The 21,173-nt window shown below is 37.1% G+C and overlaps 1 protein-coding gene across 2 annotated transcripts in view; it reads right to left on the bottom strand.

Moving 5' to 3' along the window:
- Window positions 1-1,692: 1,692 nt before the first annotated feature.
- LOC129787243 (collagen alpha chain CG42342-like) overlaps window positions 1,693-21,173 on the bottom strand; it is a 30,851-nt gene continuing 11,370 nt past the window's right edge. Inside the window, exons 2-9 of one of the 2 annotated variants that reach the window (XM_055822652.1) lie at window positions 12,735-12,796; window positions 12,482-12,508; window positions 8,620-8,955; window positions 6,060-6,245; window positions 3,371-3,736; window positions 2,760-2,837; window positions 2,559-2,682; window positions 1,693-2,408 (exon numbers count right to left, since the gene is read on the bottom strand). In XM_055822652.1, the coding sequence (XP_055678627.1) occupies window positions 2,326-2,408; window positions 2,559-2,682; window positions 2,760-2,837; window positions 3,371-3,736; window positions 6,060-6,245; window positions 8,620-8,955; window positions 12,482-12,508; window positions 12,735-12,796 (1,262 nt within the window). In that variant the 3' untranslated portion in view covers window positions 1,693-2,325. The remainder of the gene's footprint in view (window positions 2,409-2,558; window positions 2,683-2,759; window positions 2,838-3,370; window positions 3,737-6,059; window positions 6,246-8,619; window positions 8,956-12,481; window positions 12,509-12,734; window positions 12,797-21,173) is intronic. The other variant, XM_055822653.1, reaches the window with a different exon arrangement.

The following is a 21,173-nucleotide window of genomic DNA, read 5'->3' as shown; positions in this document are numbered from 1 at the left end:
AAATATCGTCAAATGAGGCAATTTAATATAATGCATTAAAATTCTCTTTTACAGCAGAAAAAACCAACTTACTTTTTGCTTTCCATCGTTAGTTCCAAATGGGAGAACAAGGTCCAAAAGATATGCGATATCGACCCTCAATCTCAGCATTTTTCCCATCTTCCTCCATCCAGAACCCTCACGAAGCAATAAAGTAGCTCCATAGCAGTGACTCTGTCCCTCGATTGTATCGCATCGCGGCTGATAAATGGCCACGAGATCCTCCCTATATTGGCTTTTTTTGGTACGGAGGGACAACTACACTCCGCCAAAGTTTCATGGCGAATTTATTGATATGCCAATGAATAAATCTACACTGTTGGGCACAGAAAAATTTACATAGCGACGGGAAGTGAAATTAAATTCAACCCACTTGGGATTTTGCCCACCCATTTTGAAGATTGAGTCAACTTGCCAAAGAGAATTTTGATATACAGTGAGGATTCGCAGGATAACTATTATTCTTAAAAATTCACTTTGAGTCGATTTATAAACTTCAAAAATTGTAAAATTTTAGGTAAAATCGGTTATGGTAAGCAAGTTACCCAACTTGGTTAAGTCTTTGAACCCTTTAAGGACCTTTGATTTGTTTTCGTAGTTAGGTTTAACCGATCAAATTGATCATAATGAATTAGAAAAAAATGCCTCATTGTTTTTGAACATTTTCTGATTACAAAAGGAAACAATCTCAGAAACACTTAGAAACAGTAAAAACGGAAAATGAAAAATTACAAAACCCTTTATTTTCAATTAAGAGTATTTATTAGAGCTTCAAATCCTAAAAAATGTTTTACTAAGAAACCTATAAACCTTTTCCACAACGTCTCGAAAAAATCTAAATTTTCAGTCAAAGATAAAATTGAAGGATGTTTTCCTGCGAAGCATCACTGTATAAAATGCAAGTAATGAAGGCAAAGGAGATTCACTGGTGGAGCTTCTTGGAAGTACGATTGAGGCATAAATTATTAAAATTTTCTCGCATCTTCATGGTGGATTTGCATGAATATTCTGTGAGAAATTTATGTCCTGTTCCACCAAGACATTTCACACAGGAAGTGCATGTGCAAACTTTGGACGAGGGTACTTCCGTTTTGAAATTCTGCGTAAATCAGATTAAATCAGATTGTAGTCGAGTCATTTCAGGTTAATGAATTTAATTAATATTATGTCAGAGAGTTAAAGGTTAATTTAATGGGTGATATAGTGGAGGGAGAGAGTGGGGGAGGCTAATTGAAGGTTCATTAGCACATGGCGCATTGTGGAGGTGCGTTTACGAAATATTTATTTAATTATCCTTATTTTTGCATGTACTTGTGGAAACTACATCTACCTATAGGGGCCTGGTGATAAGCTTTTTCGCAGAGCGTACAACGTTTCATTTTCATGTTGTTTGCAGCAATCGCACCTGATTTCCATTTTGAGCATTGCAAATATAAGCTAAAATGAAATTCTCCCTTCGACATTTCAATAAAATTCATTTCGATTGTTAATCCGTGAGGAAGGTGGAATAATTGCCCCACGATGATCCCGCCTTTTCCGCGTTCACCAATTTTAATATATCTCGCGGTGCTCAAAACTCGGTGCAAGCAATGAGGGATGAAATTAAGGTGTGGGAACTGCAGGGATGGATTTTCCAATGAAAATGCAAATGCGTGTTTTATTTCCTCTGTATAATCTGTATGTTATTTACAAATGATACAAATCGATGACTGCATGATTTTCCGTAGAAGATTAAGGGCTATATAATAATTTATAAATAAGTAAGTTCCTTCCAGTTTTTTTTCTTCTTCATCTTTTCATTCAAATATTAATAAATGTATACATTGAGATTTTCTTATGCTATACTTTTTTTTCGTTTACATTTAAAACTTCAATCTTTTGTGTTGCCTTGAAAATGAGTTTTTTTTTTATATAAATTCCTTAATACGCTTGGACAATGAACACAACGAAACACTGAATACTTGGGAAAAATCTCCTTGCCTGTTAAATTCCATCGTCGTCGTCATTTTGATCTCTTCTGCTCCACAAGTCTTTCCACGTCAGTTTCCATTATTATTTTGTTTTTTTTTTCCTTAACAATCTACAGTCGAATCACATATATTATATTTGAGAAATTAAAAAAAAGAACCCGTGACAATATGTAAATTTTTCATCCATATGTTTTGCATTTATCACTGCACTGATGTTTGCGCACATTTTACGATTTTTTTTTTCATTTTGAGTTTTCCGTATTTGGCCAGAGGCCTCCGTTTACTCGTTTTGCTCTCTTTTGGGGGTTGATTGAACTCAACCAGGGTAGCTTCTACGGCGCATTGGGGTCAAGGTGTCATCTGCAATTACTCCCATAGGTCCTGGTAATCCCATAGGTCCTAAAAATTGCCCAAAAGTTAACCCCAATCTTTGCTTATTTGTCTACTAGTACACTGTCAACGAATTTTATTTTTCACACTCTTCTTGCGCAAAGTTTCTTTCAATTTTTATTTAATTAAAGGATCTGAAAAGAAAATTCTTGAACCTACCTTGATCGCCTTTTGTCCCTTTCGGTCCTACATCTCCTTTTCTTCCCTCAGGTCCGCGTTCACCCCTCTGCCCCGGATGTCCTGGTATCCCCTGTTGCCCAGGTGGTCCAGGTGGGCCACGTAGCTGTAAAATAAATCCACGTTATCCCCATGATTTCCCACCTCCGCACACACAGGAGGTATTCATCATGTCCAACTTACATATTCAATGTGAACATTTGTGCGTGATGGAGCATCTGACATCCGATCGTCCTGTCTTCGTCTCATTTTTCTCAATTTCTGAAAATGTCCCGCATAATTGATGATTTATCTCAAGTAATTTGTCCCTAACGCATCGAGGAACTTAATTTTTCCTGGCATTTACAAATTATCACCGTACTGTGAGAAGATGTTTGCGTACGCACGGACATGGAAGGGTTGATGATGTGATGATGGTGTAATTAAATTCTTCATTATGTACCGCCATTTTTGGACACCAAATGGGATTTAATCGATAATTTTTCAGGGATAATGCGGTGGACTGACTTATTTAACGTATAGAATTTAATTTTAAGATTTAAAGAGTTTTTTTTTTTTAAGTTTTCATGAAAATTCCTTTGGAAAACCTAATTTGTCTTCGATAATCTTATTAAAATCTATTCTAGAATTCTATGCTTTTTCATTTTCATATTTCTCATATTCTCCAGATTTTTTAATTCTTTTTAATTTTTAATAAAAATAAAAATCTTCCATCAAAGAAAGGATTAACCTTGATAAATTAATGAAAAGTTCCAACAATGCTTAGAACTTAAAAAAAAATCATAAAAACTTACATATTCAGGTTGAACACCATCGGCTCGGTCTCCTTTAGGTCCTGGAAATCCTGGTGGTCCGGGTAAGCCAGGAGGTCCCATTAGGCCAGGCGGTCCAATGTCTCCCCTTTCGCCCTTCTCACCTGCTGGACCTTGATACCCTGGCAATCCTGGTGGGCCTTCGATACCTGGCTCTCCGGGAAGACCGTCCAATCCACGAGGTCCTAGCGAACCAGGCTCACCCACTTGACCGCGCTCTCCCTTCTGCCCTGGTAGCCCATCTTTCCCGGACATTCCCACCGGACCAGGAGGACCTGGTGGACCAGGAGGGCCTCGCAGCACCGTAACCGGATCATCGTAATCTACTTCCTCTTTGCCATTCCCTATCTAAACATCCCAATAACCCAGAAAAAAGGACGAGAAAAATTGAGAAAAACAATTAATTACAATCTCCTCGCGATACTTTCCACAAAGTCACAGAGATTATCAGCAGAGGGAGAACCCGCATAGCTCGTGAGAAAGGTGCAATAATCAGGATATGGAGCATTTTGGGAAAGGGTGGTTGGGTGTTCTCGAGAAGCATGCTAAAAAATTGTATAACAATCTGTTTTCAACTATTTTTACACAATGAACTAATTACAAAACTTTCCACCAACGTCCATACCCCGAACAATGCAGAAAACTCTTTTGCCGGGGTGCCGCAGCGCGATTTATTAGCCCTGCGGAGTGAATGGGGCTGGCGAACATGGTGTTGATATGGCATGGTGCAACTTTACCCCAAAATTACTCCCCAACAACAATTAGTCCGGGAGTTTGCTGCACTTTTTTTGTGCGCGAGGGTGCACCATGGAATTTTTATTCGAATTGCACAGTCAATGGGGTACATGAAAATTTTTCAATTAATGCAACTCGTGTTTAATTACTTTGTCCGGGGATATTTGTGCAACGACGGTAGCCTCGGTGGGGTGGGGGTGTGTGTAATTAAATGGCTCCACGATAAACTTTTTCCAAAGAGTCCGCAAGAGAATGTATCAACAAAATGCAGCTATAAGTTGTTTACAGAATTATGGATTTTTGCAACTTTTCACGGAATTTTTCTTCTTAATTAAAGTTAATTGAATTTCTTTTAGCCGGAGGGTGGGTAGGGGAGTTAAGGAGAAGGAAATTAAAAATTAATAAAAGATTTAAGTATTCTCAAGTACTTAAAATCATGAAAAGAGTGAGATTTACTTAAGGAATTACTTAAACCCGCTAATTAGTTAAGTTTTTTTTATGAAATAAGGAAAGAATTTTTGGATTAAAAGTTTTGAGTAAACTACACAGAGAAAAATAAGTGTGGAAAATATTTACTCAAGCTCACTTTATTAGAATTCTTAGGAAGAGAAAATGAAGAAAAAAATTGGCATCTATATAAGAAAAAAAAATAACAAATAATTTAGAAAGCAGAAATAAAATACAAAGGAATATTTAAAAAAAATATATTAAGAATAAAATTAAGTTAGACAAGTTAGAGGAGTTAGAGAGACAAATATGAGAAAATTAGGAAAATAAAAAGTTAAAAAATTAATACAGAAGATCTGTTAAAATTGGGACTATTCAATCCAGGTTTCAGACTAACTTTGAATACTTTTCTCATTCATTTTGTAAGGTTCTTAATAATTTCAATTTACATGAAAATTGAGTTTAAAAGCTTCTCAAATTCTAAATCTGTTTTTGAACTAGATTTAAATACGTTCAATGAAATTATTCGATTTTATTTTACGAGTTATCGTGAATATTTGTGATACCTTACTTTACTCCCACTATTAAGTCCTCCAAAACCCCTTTGTCAAATATATTGGCTAAATTTTCATTCTATGGAAAATGCCCTTTTTACCATATTAACTTTTCCGATTATATAATACACCACCCGAAAATTATATTTGTGAATTCAATTGAACTGCTGCACTGAGGCGTGGAATTTCCATGTCCAAACCATTCAATTGAGAATTTTGTCAACGCTTTGCGGGTAATTAATCACAAACCGATATGCCTTTTGAAGTCGCAGCAAAATTGTGGCAATTAGTCAATGTGGTCTGAATTGGGTTTCATGTCGTGAAAAATACATTCATATATATACTGGGGGGCTTGTCCTCTCCTCTATATGAATGGAATTGCCAACAGAATTTGTCCGCGATAATTGGAAATTTACACAAAATTATTCGCAAAGTGAACTTGTGTGCGGGGGAGGTTTTGGGGTTTTGGAGGTATTGCTTGTTGACTGCTGGATCGCCATTTGGGAATGCATATTGGGGTTTGTTTTCGGGGCGGTAGCCTACACAATGAGCAACAAATCACGCATTGTTCCGCCAGGGAATTATGCTGTTTTGGGAAATGCTCCTGCACTCCTGGGCAAACAACTTGCCCAACCAATGTGTGGGGGTATGTGTGGTGCCCCTGTTTAATATTTCCTCCCCATTCGGAGCTAACTATGGGGAGATAATTAAAGAGATACCACCAGATTGTGTTGGTAATTAATTTTGTGGAGTTTCTCCTCGTGTGGAATGGGGGGAATGAGGTAGAGGAAGGGGGTGCAGAGTGAGGTTCTCCATTTGCTATGTACCTCTAAAAGCTCTTTTGGTGGACAAATTGCTGTAACAGCATGGATGGATATTTCAATTAAAGCATGATGAGAGATGATCTAATTAGGTAGCTGACATTGTGCACTTACCCGCTTTCCGCGCTTCCCGCGTGGTCCTTTGCCACCAGGAGGACCCACAGGTCCAACATCACCTCGGTCTCCCTTCGCACCGGGCTCCCCTGGCGGTCCAGGTGGTCCAGGCGGGCCCTCAATAATACCATTGGGGAATTGATCGCTGCTGATTGTTGTCACAATCCCACGATCCCCTTTGTCACCCTGGAATGGCAGTAAAAAGAGCATCTTTATCGCTCGGCAACGTCCACACATCCTCAGTTGCATCTCAATTTCCCACACCAACGGAAAAAGGTATACAATAAAAATTTTAATGCACTATGAAGATGAGAAATCGTGTGAGACACAACAGAATGAGAAGTGAATGAAAGAATTCGAACACGTTGCAGAGTTGATTGGCCTTAATATGTGGTAGATTGAAGATGATTTTTTTATGTATTCTAAGTAATTTAAAATAATAAATTTAATGCGAAATTCGATGAAGATGTTACAGCTTTAATTCTTTTATTAATTAGAAAAATATATATTTGCTAAATTATGTATAGGTAGGGGAACGTGGACCAATTCGGACCACCCCGCCCAATTGCGACCTCCCCTTTTTCTCGTAAATGACGAAATATTATAAAATTAGTTTCACTACATTATGAAGATATTATAGTAAGGTAATGTTAGCGCCTAAAATAATTTAGTTTGGTACACAACAGGACGAATTAAAAATCAAAATTCATTTTCAGCACTTGGCCGACATTTTCTGATTTTGGAAACTAAGTTGATATGAGTTTTTTTTCCCACTATTATGTCTCATATTATGCCGCGTTTCTATAGCTTAGAGGGTCTAGTTTATTACTTGATTTACAATTTTTTGAAAGATTTTAGGTATTTTAAGTAATTAAATGAAAATGTAATACATGCAAAATGTTCTAATTGCGACCCCCAAAATGTTTCAATTCAGACCGTCTATTTCCACCACTCACCACGGTGAAGCTGTCGCGCGTGCGTGTAGTGGTGTGGCAGTGTCTTCCTCACACAGATCGGCCTGTGTTTTGATTCCAGGAAAATCATTATTTTTTACGTTTCTTGAAAGTTTTTTCTCCGTGAAAATGTTCCTAAAGCCAAAGGGGAGTGTAGTTAGTGTAATTTACGCATTCCTCAGAAGAATTTTCGTGGATTTTCTGGGAATTACGACAGTGAGTGCGCAATTGTCGGTGTGTGTGAAAGTGTGTGTAGTCACCTCAAGGGCGAAATGTCAAAACAAATGTGGGGAAAATTGAAAATAAATTCTTGATTTTCCGGCTTTTCCGTGTATTTCATGGCAGTTTTCCTATTTATAAAAGTGATAAAAGTGACCTACTAGTGAAAAACCAACAAATTACGGCAAAAAAAGGGGGTCGCAATTGGAACACTCAGGGGGTCGCAATTAGAACACCGTGGTGAAAAAGTGCAATTTTAGCACCTTTTTTTAATTCGACTATTACTCAGAACAGGTAAGAGTTAGAAGGTTTGCATCTATAGAACAAAGTTAGCCTATTAAATGACCTTTCCAATGGTACCAAACTTGGCAAGATTTAATTCATTTTAATATGACTTTTTTCAATCCTTCTGAAACAGAATTTAGGGGGTCGCAATTGGGCCACGTTCCCCTACATAATGTACATTGTGAGTGAAACGATGAAAATCCATTAGATCTTACAAATATTCTTTTTTTTCTCTTTTTATTTAAAAGCTTAAATAAAGCTTTAAAAAATATATCTTCATCTCTAATCTATAAAATCGTAAAGTGATCTCCTTTTGCAACTCTGCCATCACGTGAAATTAGTATTCAGAAATCATATGCCAATCACCAAAATATAACTACGAAAACTAATTTAACATTCTTGTATTGTTAGAAGTTTCTTTTTTTTCATCATTTTATTCCCCAATCCCATTGGCATGTCTCGTACATCGCTAAGCTTTGAGGAGGATTTTGTACAAGGAGAGCATGTTGAGAGTCAAGTTTCGGAAACATTAAGAGGGTATACTATACATGGTAATATGAGAGAAGGGATGAGAAGGTAGATTTTCTGTTTACATAAGATTATGCTTCATAAATGATGGAATTTCTTACTCGCCATCCCATTGGGCCACGTTCACCTTTAAATCCGGGTAGACCCTGTTTTTGTTTGAGATCCAAAGATAAACATAATAGAACTAATTACAATTTAAACATTTTACACAGCTCGTGTCCTGTGGATGCTTTTAGGACCTCTTATCCACATTCTTTCTCGTGTTCTTTTTCTCGTGTTTTTTTTTTTTGTTTTAAAATGATAAATTAACGTACCGGCATCCCTGGAAATCCTGGCACCCCTCTGTAACCGACTTGACCTTTTTCACCCTACAATGCATGATTCATGAGAAAAGGTAATCAAATGGATGTGTCTCTCTAAGAGCCATGGAATTTTTCTTTTTAAATTGATACGTGATTTTTATTAATTTCTCTATTTCCAAGATGAAATAAGATGGTGGTGGGGAAATAAATCATGAAGGTGTGGGAATACATATTATATAGATTTAAAAGGAAAGAATTCATCTTTGTACTGACCTTTGGTCCTGCCGGGCCAGGTGCTCCAATTTCTCCGGGTTGACCTCGTTCCCCAGGTGGTCCGATCGCTCCTGCTGGACCAATTTTGCCGTCTTCCCCGGGAATTCCCGCTAGCCCAGGGGGCCCAGGCTCACCCGGTGGTCCCGGCGCACCCGGTTCACCTTTCACGGCCACAATCTCCGCATAGCCGAGTGATCCTCCGCGCAGGGTCGTCACGGAGCGCTTGAGCCCTTTTGACGAGAACACATCGAAGGCAAATGCCCCAAGATCGCCTTTCTGGCCCTTCAGGCCCGGTGATCCACTTTCGCCCTTCGGTCCATCCAGACCAATGGGTCCCTGCAAAGCGATGGGCGTGAATGAATGCACAAGCAAAAGGGAAATGATGAAAAATGCAAATGAGAATCTCTGTAAGGTGAATGGGGTTCTTTCTGATGGATAATGAAATTGCAACGATTGATTAAAGAGATTCATTTAGCGTCAGGTGTGTGGGGTATTTTACAAACTTAAATGGTTATTTAAGAAATTTATAGGAGAAACTGGGGCTAATTGTTGTAATGCAATTTACAGGCACTCTTGTTTCCTTTAAACTCCGTAAACTGTAACGGATAATTGAAAATTTGTCTTTTTTTATTACGAATTTTAATTAAAAGATTTTCTTTAAATTGTGAAAGAGAATAATTAAATTTCTGTAATTTTTAATAAAGGAATTTAATTTCAACTATAAATATTTTTCTCTAATTGTTCGAATTATTAGAGAAAAACATTTTTCTTTTTTTTAGAACCAAAAAGAAACAAAAGTAATTTAAATATTTTTAAAGTTTAAAAAAAGAAACGAACAAAAACATTCTCATTTCCATGATTTTTTACGCGATTTTTTTTGCAAATTATTGAAAATATTTACAAGTGCATTTGGGACTGAAATAAAAACTTTCAGCCATACAAAATCAACTCAAAATGCGCCCCAGAGAATTTTTCACAATATTTGAAATTGCTGAACAGCAATTATTTTTTACAGCAAAAATTCAACCGCGTAGTACCACGTATATAGAACCAATTGAAACATTCCCAATGACCCACTTCATTACTACACATGAATTAGGTACTACAGAAATAAACATGCTGAAAAAACTTTTATGCCATCAAACCACAAATATTTGCCCATATGCTCCCCATGGGGTCAAAAGCAAAAAAAAACGAAAGAAAAAAAATAGTGTGGAGCACTAAATATTGCAATTTATGCGTTGCCCATTCAATAATATGCTCTCTCGATTGGTGATGTGAACAAAAATTCCACATCATGGTACGCCCACAAGAATTCCAATTGTCCAATGTTAAATAAAATGATAAAATATTGCAAGTGGTGAGAAAAAATATATAACACTATGGGTAGAGAGAGAGAAATGAAATAAATTAATTGAAGGCATTCAGTGACACAATTTCATTGAGTCGAAGCCAAAAGCATGGAATAACCCGGAGGACATCAAAACCCCGTTTATGCGATATTTCTGTGTGCGGGTACATTGAAGATGAAATTTATGCGTTGAACTTCATTGTTGGCACCAAAATTGCGGGGTTTGATTAAAATTTTGGCAAATGCTTGCGGGATGTGCCCACTATTATTGTTATTATTGCTGCGGAGGATGGCGCTCTTTTGGACCCTTTTATGTGTGGAAGGAGCAAAATTATTGAAAAACACGCCCTACTCGTGAAGATATTTAGTTGCCTGTGTGAAGAAGAATCCTCCAGTGATCCTCTTGTTATTCGATACAAGAATTTCAATGGAAAAAAAAGAACAAAATAATTCCCCCGCGGGTACAAATTCTGATATCAAGGAGATTTAAAAAGCATTTTTTCTCGTCTCTTTTCAGGGGTAAAGAAAAAATTCCTCAGAGTCTCTCTGTGGCCGTGTTTGCACCATCGCCACTCCGTGTCATTCACTAATGAAGTGGCATTCACCCTAAATTATACTCTGAATATTAAATACATCGATCAATAAATTAAATGCCCCGCCTTGGGATGCAGAATGGATGGAGATGATGGAGGAGAAGAAAATGAGAAATTATTTATAATGCAAAACATTGTGGGATTAATTAATTGTAAACTCTGCGAAAGGAAAATGCATTTAATAATGCCACATATGTAATTCACATTCATTCCTCACCGAATAAATTATGCAGGACAATGTGAATGGGAGTTTATTGTCTACCAAATTGGTTCCCAAATACAGCCCATAATTTCTAAACTAAATGCCAAAATTGCGTAAACCCCCCCCCCCCCCTCACCCGGAAGAAGCAGCATTAATATCACCCCAATTATGTGAAGTAACTTCTCACTCTCAAATTACTTGGAAAATTCATGAATATGGCTTCATTCTCTACAATTTTCATAAGATACCCTTTTAAATCGTTGCAATTGCCAAAAGCTTTAAGGTGCACCACGTTTGTGTTCTAGAATTTATTCTGCATATCCCCCCATTCGGGGTGCATGCCGGAAAATTTCCTCAGAAGTTGCAGGAAATACAAACTTTCCCTTTTGTGTTTGATATTTTGCATTCTTTTGAACAGGGGAGATTCAGTGTGTGAAACTTTAAGGGGTTGATCATTGCTAAAAATAATGTTTTGCAAAATTTTAATAACTTCAATTTTTGCTGTCTCCTGCGTTTGGCTTTTCGAATATTTTGAAATTTTATTTTTTATAATTTTTGAGTGTCTAAAATAATAATAAAATATATTAAAATGATCATTGAACATTAGAAAATAAACGTAAAACGTTAGAAATAAATGAAATGTCAAATATTAAAGAAACGTCAAACGTATGTAAAGATAAGTCAAACATTAGAAAAAAGAACCGTCATAGAAATGAAACGTCAAAAGTTATAATAAACTTTATACTTTAGAATAGGAACGTCAAACAAAAGGAACCAAATGTCAAAAGAAAGATATGTCAAATGTACGAAAAAGTTGAATAATAAAATTAACGTCAAACTTTAGAAATAAAGTCAAATATTAGAAAAAGAATCTCCAATCGTTAGGAATAAAACGTCAATTTTGTTAATAAAATAAACTTTAAACGTTGGAAAAGAAGCATCAAACTTTAGAAAAGATGCACCAAGCGACAGAAAATAAAATCTAGTCTTGTCCCATTAGAATAAATGTTCTAAATGGATTTTGAGAGATTTTGCCAAATATTGACAAAGAATAATAAAAAATAAATAAAATCGGAAAGACCATCAATGAAGCAGCTACAATTCTCTGTCATATAGCGACGCTTCAATAAATTTTAATACCTCAAAAATCACTTATTATTGACAAATTCCTCAAGAAATAATATAAACAATTATGCACAGATAATCACCCCTTGTGCAAGACCCATCTAACATGAACTAACTCATATTTCTCTATTAAAAAAACTCCCACATAGAAAAGAAACTGCCACTTAAAAGAACTTTGATGGAAATTGACTACGACACTATGACAGTGGGGTATTTTTTCTCTATAATATAATTGCATATATAGCCCCCCCAGGGGAGAAGTCCTAGCGTAGGATAATTTTTCAGTGCTGGGATCACAATGAGAATGGATGGTGCGGTGCAAAGTACAGCGAATGGCGTCACTCTATTAGTTTTCCAACTCTCAGATGGTGCCATTTGTCCTCATACATTTCATGCTCTTGTGATTTAAAATGGTTTGCATTTCTTCCCCAAAGCGACTTGGAAGCAATTGCGAGGAAAAGTGCTTTTTTTTCTACTCATCCACACACACACCACAGGCTGTATGGTTGAGATTTTTATTGAGTTTACAAAGGGTATGTGTTAGGATTTTGTACGATAAAAGTGAGGAGGATGGAGCGAATGTTTTTGTACCGGAATACCATTGAGGCCTGAGGGTCCCTGTAAATCAAACAATAAAAGAGCTGATAAAAAATGTGTTTGTTGGAGAAGCCCCAAAATAACCCCCACGAAAGCTCCAATGAGATCAAATAAATCACGAGCGAATTAAATTTCTTGGAATTTCACGATAACCACCGAGTTGTGGTATTTTGGACGTGAGAGTTTTGGAGGTTTTTGATTTAAATCTCAACCGAGATAGAGGTTTGTGTTTGATGATAAAACTTACAGCTGGTCCAATTTCGCCGGGATCACCCTTCTTGCCCTTCTTCCCTCGCTTCCCTGGAGGTCCTGGAAATGAAAAAGAGAGGTATGTGATTAAAATTGAAACCCAAAAATAATGCCTATATCCACTCAATTTCTCTTTATTATTAGTACAAAAACCCTCACCCAGGCATTTGCCGAAAAATATTTTATCTATAAATCTTCGTATATTTCTCTTTTTGTGCTACTTCAACGCTTTTGTAGTATTTTTCCCATATACAAGCACATTTTCCCCATTCCTGCCGTGCGAATCCTATGTTTTGTCTGTGCACAAGAATTGCGCTTTGCGAGTTCCAAAATGAAACATAAACAGATAAAATGGTATGAATGGGAAAAAGAGTGCGAGGGTAACGCTGAAAGCATCATGATATATGGAAACCATACTCGCCCGACTGTCCACCCCTCGCAGCGCATCCATATATATAGTTTTCAGTTTGGACAAAACAACACTATATATATGCGCCACAGAGGCAAATGCACATAAAACGGATGAAACAAATTAATCAGATTTAAGCGTGATTTTATTTATGATTGTGTCGCGACAATGCAATAAAATTCTTTTCAATACCGAGAAAAATAAACAATTTCATTGGCCAGCCGGGGCACCACTGCTGAGCAACGCAAAATTTAGCACATAAATCCAACACTGTGTCCAATGACGCATCTCACATTGCCACTGAAACGACCACAGATCGATCATACTGTCCATACACGTGGGATATATGTATAATTTTGCCTCAATGCACAAAAACTGCGCTCGTAGGGGATGTAGAAAAAAGGACACCGTGTCAGAGTTATGAAAATGTTGGATAAGAACTTTGTTTGGATGTGAAAAGCATAAAATCAAACAGTTTTTGTATCTTGAAATGATTTTTCGATGTATTTTAGGATAATCAAAATCTCTTACAAAACAGATTTTTTATTGTATCCAAGAAAAGGAGTCTATTCGTTTTGCAGCGATTCTTTAAAAAATTCTAGAAGATGCATAACAGACACAGAAATCGTTGAATTACAAGATAATCAGCCATTGGGCTGAAATACTAAATTAATTATAAAAGATTTGTCAATAAAATCACTAACCACGCCCACATTACAACTGCTTCTCTGTCCATGAAACAAATGCTTCAAGGCTTTTATTTAGTTCTCTTCTTGCATAAATCTTATAGACAGGATAAGTGCTCAAATCAATAAATTTTCTGTTCATGGATTGAAATAGATCATCTAATGGATGCATTTGCTTTATGTAAAAATACGGATACAATATGGGCGTGGTTTAACCCTTTCTCGATCGCATGAAACATAGAAACATTCGATTTTTTATCATGATATTTGCAATACAGGTTCTTTTACATCTTCTACGTAAATTAAATGCAATTAAATCTTAGAAAAATAATTAGATCAAATTAAAATTGAGAAATTGCAATATGGACGAGAAAGGGTTAAAAAATTTCAGAGCATTTCAGTTAAAAAGAAAAATCTGTTTGATTCTTTCTTGAGAATATTAATATTCTTTCTAATATTTTTCCTATTTCAATACAATAATAGTCTCAAAATGAATTAACTCCTTATGAATGACAATGAAATTAATACATTTTCGAAAGTAAATATTCTTGAAATTGATAGCCCGAAATCAGTTTAAATAGTTCGTGTAATTTATTCCAATAAAACTAGTTTCAATTATATAACATTTAATTCCTCTCAAGTGAAGCCATAACTTTTGAAGCTATTACAATAATTTCTTTGTTCTCTTGTGGCATTCACAACCTCTCAGTCCAAGCTCTCACAGTGAATTAATTGCAATCTATGGCCCACACCCCGGTGATCAACTCTGATACCCAGCCGGAGTCTAATGCGCCGTGTAGGTAGCCCTCGTCGATCGCATAAAATAAATAACACGCAACTTTTTACACACGCAGATTCCGAAAAAGGGGAGCAAAGCACGTTAATTAACAACAACACCCACTGACAAAAGTGCTCACGGTGTGTCTTCGTGGATATGTGACCACCTAGCAGCGGAAGAAGCGCGACGCAGTGTGTCTCTGGACTAAGTGCTCCAATAACAATAAAAATGCACCCACATGGGAGATAAATAAATTGAAGCTGCGGTGGAGGCATAGTCAATACATATAGGCTGTAAGGAAATTGAGATGTCGACTCTTGTCGCTCAAACTGTCGTCGATCCACCCACATAATTTGAGTCAATTAATGCATGTGGTGTTTCTGGAGTGAACCCAAGCACACATCGTTCCCTTTGAAATTGATTACAAACACACGCGGCAACGTCTTTCCGGGGCTATGGAGTTGAGCGCGGAAAATTTTCTCCTTCACTGCGGGAATGTCTTTTCCCCCCAATATATGCTTTTCGCATTAAGTGCGAGGAACATCCTGCTGAATTACATGGCGTTTTATGGGCATGAAGATAATGTAAAATGATGTGCTTGTTTTCCTTTTTGGTTGATTAGGAGAATGCCTTTGGGGGAATGTCAGTTGAGAAGAAAATTTTCATCTTATTTTTTTCTTTATAAATTAATTGAAGGACTCTATTCATTCTTGTTTCCTCAATGAAAAGGTTAAGCATTCTTATTGGATATTTTTCTTGATCTTATTTACCTACTTATATGAATTTAATTATGCTTTCTATAATCACGCACTTATCTCACTTTGCATAGCACTTTAGTCTGTCAAGCTTTCTCACAATATTGTGTGTGTGTGCAAAATCAAATCACGCTCAGAGTGTCCATTTTTAGTATAACGCAGAAACCTGCCCATTTGCTACTTAAATAACTCATAATATAGACTTCATATATGAAAAGAGATTAAGAGGTAGGAGCGAACAAATTGCCAATGATAATTACACTGCTTAATAGCTGCCGACCACTTAATGCTTGCAAGATTAATTCCAATAAATTGCTTATTCACCAAATTGATTTTGTTCCCTCCATGGTCGCGCGAAGCGAGTATTATCGCCCAGATATTGATAATGCAGTGCAAATTGCACACAAAACTATTAATTCGTATTTTAGGAAGTTGCCTTGTCAAATGAAAAAGGAATTAGCGTTTTAAGCTTTAATGGAGGCTGCTCATGAAAGCAATAGAGATTAAATGTTTTAAAGTAGTTTGAACAAGGATTTACAAAATAGTGTACAAAATTATTATCCCTAATCAGTAGCTAAACAAAGTAAAAATGCCTTTGAGACTCTTTTTTGTACTTAAAATCGTTGCGCAATTGCTCCTCATTCTCTTAACAGAAAATTTATGTGCAACGAAGGGACCTTTCTGCGAGACAATGGAGTCTTAAATTATTTCGTTGCAAATATTATCATGAAAAACATTGATAATGATCCGTAATTATGTGTGTTCTCTGTCATGTGCATTGTGTAGCAACAAGGCACGAGATTGCGGCTTTTTGGTCCATTCTTCTTCACCATCTTCTCACATGGGGATCGTTAACGCTCAAGCAATCAACAGGGCGCGCATTTTTGGCTCTGCCGGGACTTCAAAGGTCCCCCACACTCCCAACATGAAGACAAAGAGGAAGCATTTAGCTAAAATGCATGTAGGAGCTATCATTTAAAACACTAAAAGCTGATAAATGGACGATACTTTCAGCAATCAATTTTAGCCTCAATTGAGAAGGTCAGGATGTTTGTTGCTTGCCCAACATCAAATACGCAAACGATAATTGCTCAACCATAAATACACTCTCTGCATTTTATGTTGATGCGAAATGGTTCGCGAGTGTCTCGTAGCCTCTTCTCGGATTACCCAAGTTCACTTCATAATACGAGAGCTCGTGAAGAGAGGAAAAAAAAAGTTATTATTTCAAGAGTGTCTGCGCGCCTTTCTCCTTCCTCCACAGACATTTTATATATAGGACCTCTTCGAGAAACTCGAGAAAATTCTTTTCTCCTCTAATGGGGTTGGTTTTCTCTTTCGACCTTTTGATGTTGGCGAAGGAATGCCTGTCGCATGCCACTTGACACCGACATGTTGTTGCCCAAAGAAGCCCTTTTTGTATACCTTCGCGTCGGCACAGGGAGGTCACATAAAGAGGTGTAGGCCGATGAGGCGAAGGAGGATTTATAAGTAATTATTAAATACCCTAAATTAATCTTCGGGGCAAAGAGAAAATTACAGAGTTAAATTTTTTGAGGGCGGTCTATACTTAATAAAGTTTGAGATGAGTTTGGATAAGCATTGAAAATTCCCTGCAAATGAAGAAAGAGAAAATCATAAAATCCCCGCAGAATATTTTGAAAATAAAATCCCCTTTGGCTCTCAACTCCACGTGAATCTTCTCCTACAATTCTCTAAAGGATTTTGTGAGTGACAAGCGGCTGATGGAAGGTGAAACTTGAGTCTGGCGACACATCTGCCTCGTTAGTGAAGCTACGCGCGGTTTGTGCGAGAACACTTTAGCAAGACAACCCTTATCAGTCTACCAAATGAGTGGAGTTCCACTTTGAAATCATCCACGGAAAACTGGGGAAAACTCTTTTAAATTCCGAGTGAAAAAAATCACGCATGGCTATAAATTTTCCACCCCCGAGTGCATTCAATTTTTCGCGAGTAAGAGAAGCAATGCATTTGACATCAAAGACTGAGTTCACGAAATAATTCGCTTGGCTCCCCCGGAAAAGCTGACATGGACCAGGGAATTTAGCAATTCTCTCTCTGGGAAGTTTCGGGGGTGGCCATGGGGCTATATGGGAGATGTTCTCTTAAATTTCACGCTACTTGGTTGCTGTCACGTGCAGGAAACAACGATGGAATTGGGACAATGCTGCTGGGTATTGTCCTCTCATAGATCCTAGAAATTCTGTATTTTTCCATTTTTCAACAGAAAATCCTGAGAGGAATCCCACTCTTGCTCTCTCTAATTGCTTTCTCGTTGTCAAGAGGAATCTTCGTTGCATCCGAGTACTTTAAGGGGTTTAGTTGCAATATCTTGCTAATTGTTCGTGGGGAAGCAATGCCGAGGGATTGTAGACAATCAAGAATTCTTCAGGTGGATTACGTTGTAAGTTGAGAATTCTACTTTCAGCGAAAAATTCATTATTGAATCTCAAAAAAAAAACTTTCATAAGAGCAGAGAAGATTGATCGAAAAACGATGTAAAAAAAATCTTGAACCAAAGGACTTGCACAGTCCTTAAGGTAAATGGGAAAGAAATGTAAGAATGGAAATATTTTCCAAAGTAAAATGCAATCGTGTTGAAAATGCATTAAAGTCCACTCGGAAGAACCCTTCCTCCCATCAGAGAGCTCAGCTAATGGAATTAAATTTAATCAACAGCTAAGAAAAAGGGAGTAAACGTAAATCCACCTTTTACCCAACTTTCTATATAGCTTTGTTAAGAGTTTTCATGACTTTCTAGGGATTCACCAAGCAGAGTATAATTTTTCTCTTTTAAATGATGAGGTGTGGCACCCCCTGTAGAGGATGCCCCTCACAAATGCAAATTAATGGATTATAGCATTCTTATACGACCAAGAAGACACGGATCTTCCATTAGGGTGTAGCGAAGAGTGACAAATGCGCCATCCATCGCGGTTGATTTAATTGATTTATCAGGTGAATTCCGCGGCACTAATTCATCGAGCACGACAAATCGGTGTGGTTGGAAACTCGTTGATGGGGTCGCAGGTGCGACAGGTGATGCCGCTGAATGTCGTGCCAGTCTCCTCTGAGGAGCTAAAAGTCAATCGGTCATCGCCTAACTAGTTCTCCATCCAATGACTTTATTCTTTGCCTAGAATCGATTTTCATTACACACGCAACACTCGCAGTGAGATTAATGATCACTTGGGTGGTGGGATTATGATGAAGGGGACACTTTGAAAATGCATTTTGCACACTTTAAGCGAGAGAAGGAGATTAAAATGGAGAATGGCGGTTAATAAATTTAATAGAAAATCTCTGCAGGAACTTTTTCTTTCAACTATAAAACTCTTGAAGATTTTTTTTGAATTTAAAGGACACGTATTATGTTCTTTATAAGGCATTTGGGACAGACTTTTTCTGAGAAAAAAATATCCTTAAATATTTCCTAGAGAAATCCTCTAAAATATTCAAGGCTGCTTCTTGGGATCCCACTGTATTTAAAATACAAAATTTCCTAATATTTTTCTTTCCCCTTTAGTGTTTTCACATCTGCTTTTATTCCTTTAGAAAAAACATTCTCAAAATTGGCTCTTTTGACTGCCTCTGGCGGCATAAGTTTCAAAAATATATCGCCCTAAACCCTATTTTTTTTTTTTCTAAAAAGCTGTTTTCTATCCTAAATTCATGCTGGCCTTTAAGTACCAATTGAGCAGCCTCCCGGCAGAGACATGCAATTACATTAATCTCAATCTCGGTCTATCGGAAAATTATAAGGGCCTGCAAGGCCCAAATTGATGGCACTCAAGTGAGCAACGTTTGCGGGTAGATAAAAATTATATGAGCGCGTCTTTCATATAGAGAGGGGTTGAGTCCCATTTTTTCTTCTCTTCTCAGACACATGGACATCTAATTCACCGAATTATTGGTAGAGATTATTTATCCTTCATATACAGTCCCACTCTCTCCCATGTCCTTTTTGTGCGTCTGCTGCAATCCCTGCAGATAAACTCGAGGGGCAGTTTATTTACCATTTCATTAAGTGCCACAAACACGATGCTTGACAAAAATTGCTTCTCGGAAGTACTTATATGGAGGGATGAAAGGGAGAAGGACACACCAGAGGGTATATATTGTCCATGGTATGGTTAGGGGTATGGCAGAGAGAGAGTTCCCTTAATGAACTGGAAAGTGGATTGAGGACTTCTGTCGACGCAACCCTTACTGACCGTCAACCACCCCATAGCATTATCTCGCAATGTGTGTGCTATTTGTTGGAGTGTAGAGTAGGGGTGCGGGAGAAACTGAAAATGATTCATTTTGTCGCCGTGCGACAAAACCAACCCTTCAACCGACCAGTCGTGGCGTGAGGGTACTTTTTTTGTTCAAAAAAAGGGTTGTGTGAAACGCACCGGCAAACAAAGGGGTGGAATTCTCGTTAAAATGATTTATCATTTTTAATACTCTCAATGGCGCGCAACAATGCCGATAGCGATTTACAGGACCTCGCTAGATGCACGCACACATACCGAAAAAAATCCCAATGCCCCAAAGTAGGTCCTCCATGAGGTACGTAGCCCATTGAGCAGCATTTCCACTCTAAATCTATCGTGTTCTGCGTGAAAACGGGAAAAAGTCACGTCTTAATTTATCCGGGTATTCGATCAATAAATCACCCGCCACAAAAAGTCCTTTTACCCCCAACCTCCCGAAGGATTCCTTTCTTCCTGCTCACCACTCAATTTATCCCGCACACCCCCTGTGAAAGTTTGAGAAAAGACGAATAGATCGAACAAACTTTGTCACTTCTTTACCCAAACGTGTGTTTTTTATCCGTTCCACCTTGGCAATCACATTTTGGGGGATGAGGGTGCAATGTTAGACACACACACACACACAGCGCAAGAACCCCTCTGACAAATCCCGCAGGTTAGTGTGAGAAAATCGCCGGAAAATGTCTATCACGGTGATTTTTCTTTCACAGATACTTCATAGTTAAGTGCTTCAAAATGTTCTTTAATCGAGCCCTCAGCGCTACGGTTTAAAAGTTTTCCCTCATGAAATTTAGACGAGATCCCGATAAAAATGTTCAATTAAACTTTTATCCATTTTAATTTCATCTCCGGCAGACTTTTATGCTCCTCCCCGTGCTAATAGGGGGTGAATAAGTACACGAATAACAGAGTGATTTTTTTTATTAATTTATTAGGAAAAGAGGGAAAAGATTAATAAATTTAAATAATTTAAATTATTTTGAAAATTCTCAACAAGTTCTTGGTGCGAAATTATTGAAAGAAAACAAAGAATTAAAATGCTTTAAAAAAATTTTAAGAAAATACTTCACACTAAATTCATGAAAAAATAACAATAAAAAAGTTAATTTCATAATTAAAAATTTAGCACGAGCAATTGCGATAACTTTACAAGTTGAAATTAAATAAAATACAAGATAATTTCATTTAGAGCGTCATGTAATTTTATATCCTCACTCAATTCATGTAAAATAAAACCAATTTTGTACGTATAGAGCTCTTCATGTTATATTCAGAGCATTAGAGAGGAAAAATATTCCTGAGCAGGGGTAGCCTTTTAATGCAAATTAATGTTTTTCGAAATGAAAACATTCTCTTCGTTTTTATATTCTCTAAAAGGGCAGACGAGATATCGTGTTTTTTTTTCTTTTTTTTCTGTTATATATGGATGGAAAGGTTGAATGAAAAGTCTCTATAAGAGAAAATGTTGTTATTCAATGTGACAGATACAAATTACTATTCCCACAGAATATTTTATTTACCCTTTAGTG

Source organism: Lutzomyia longipalpis, chromosome 1, assembly GCF_024334085.1.
Source record: "Lutzomyia longipalpis isolate SR_M1_2022 chromosome 1, ASM2433408v1".
Classification (NCBI taxonomy): domain Eukaryota; kingdom Metazoa; phylum Arthropoda; class Insecta; order Diptera; family Psychodidae; genus Lutzomyia; species Lutzomyia longipalpis.
This window is presented reverse-complemented; position numbering and strand designations above follow the sequence as displayed.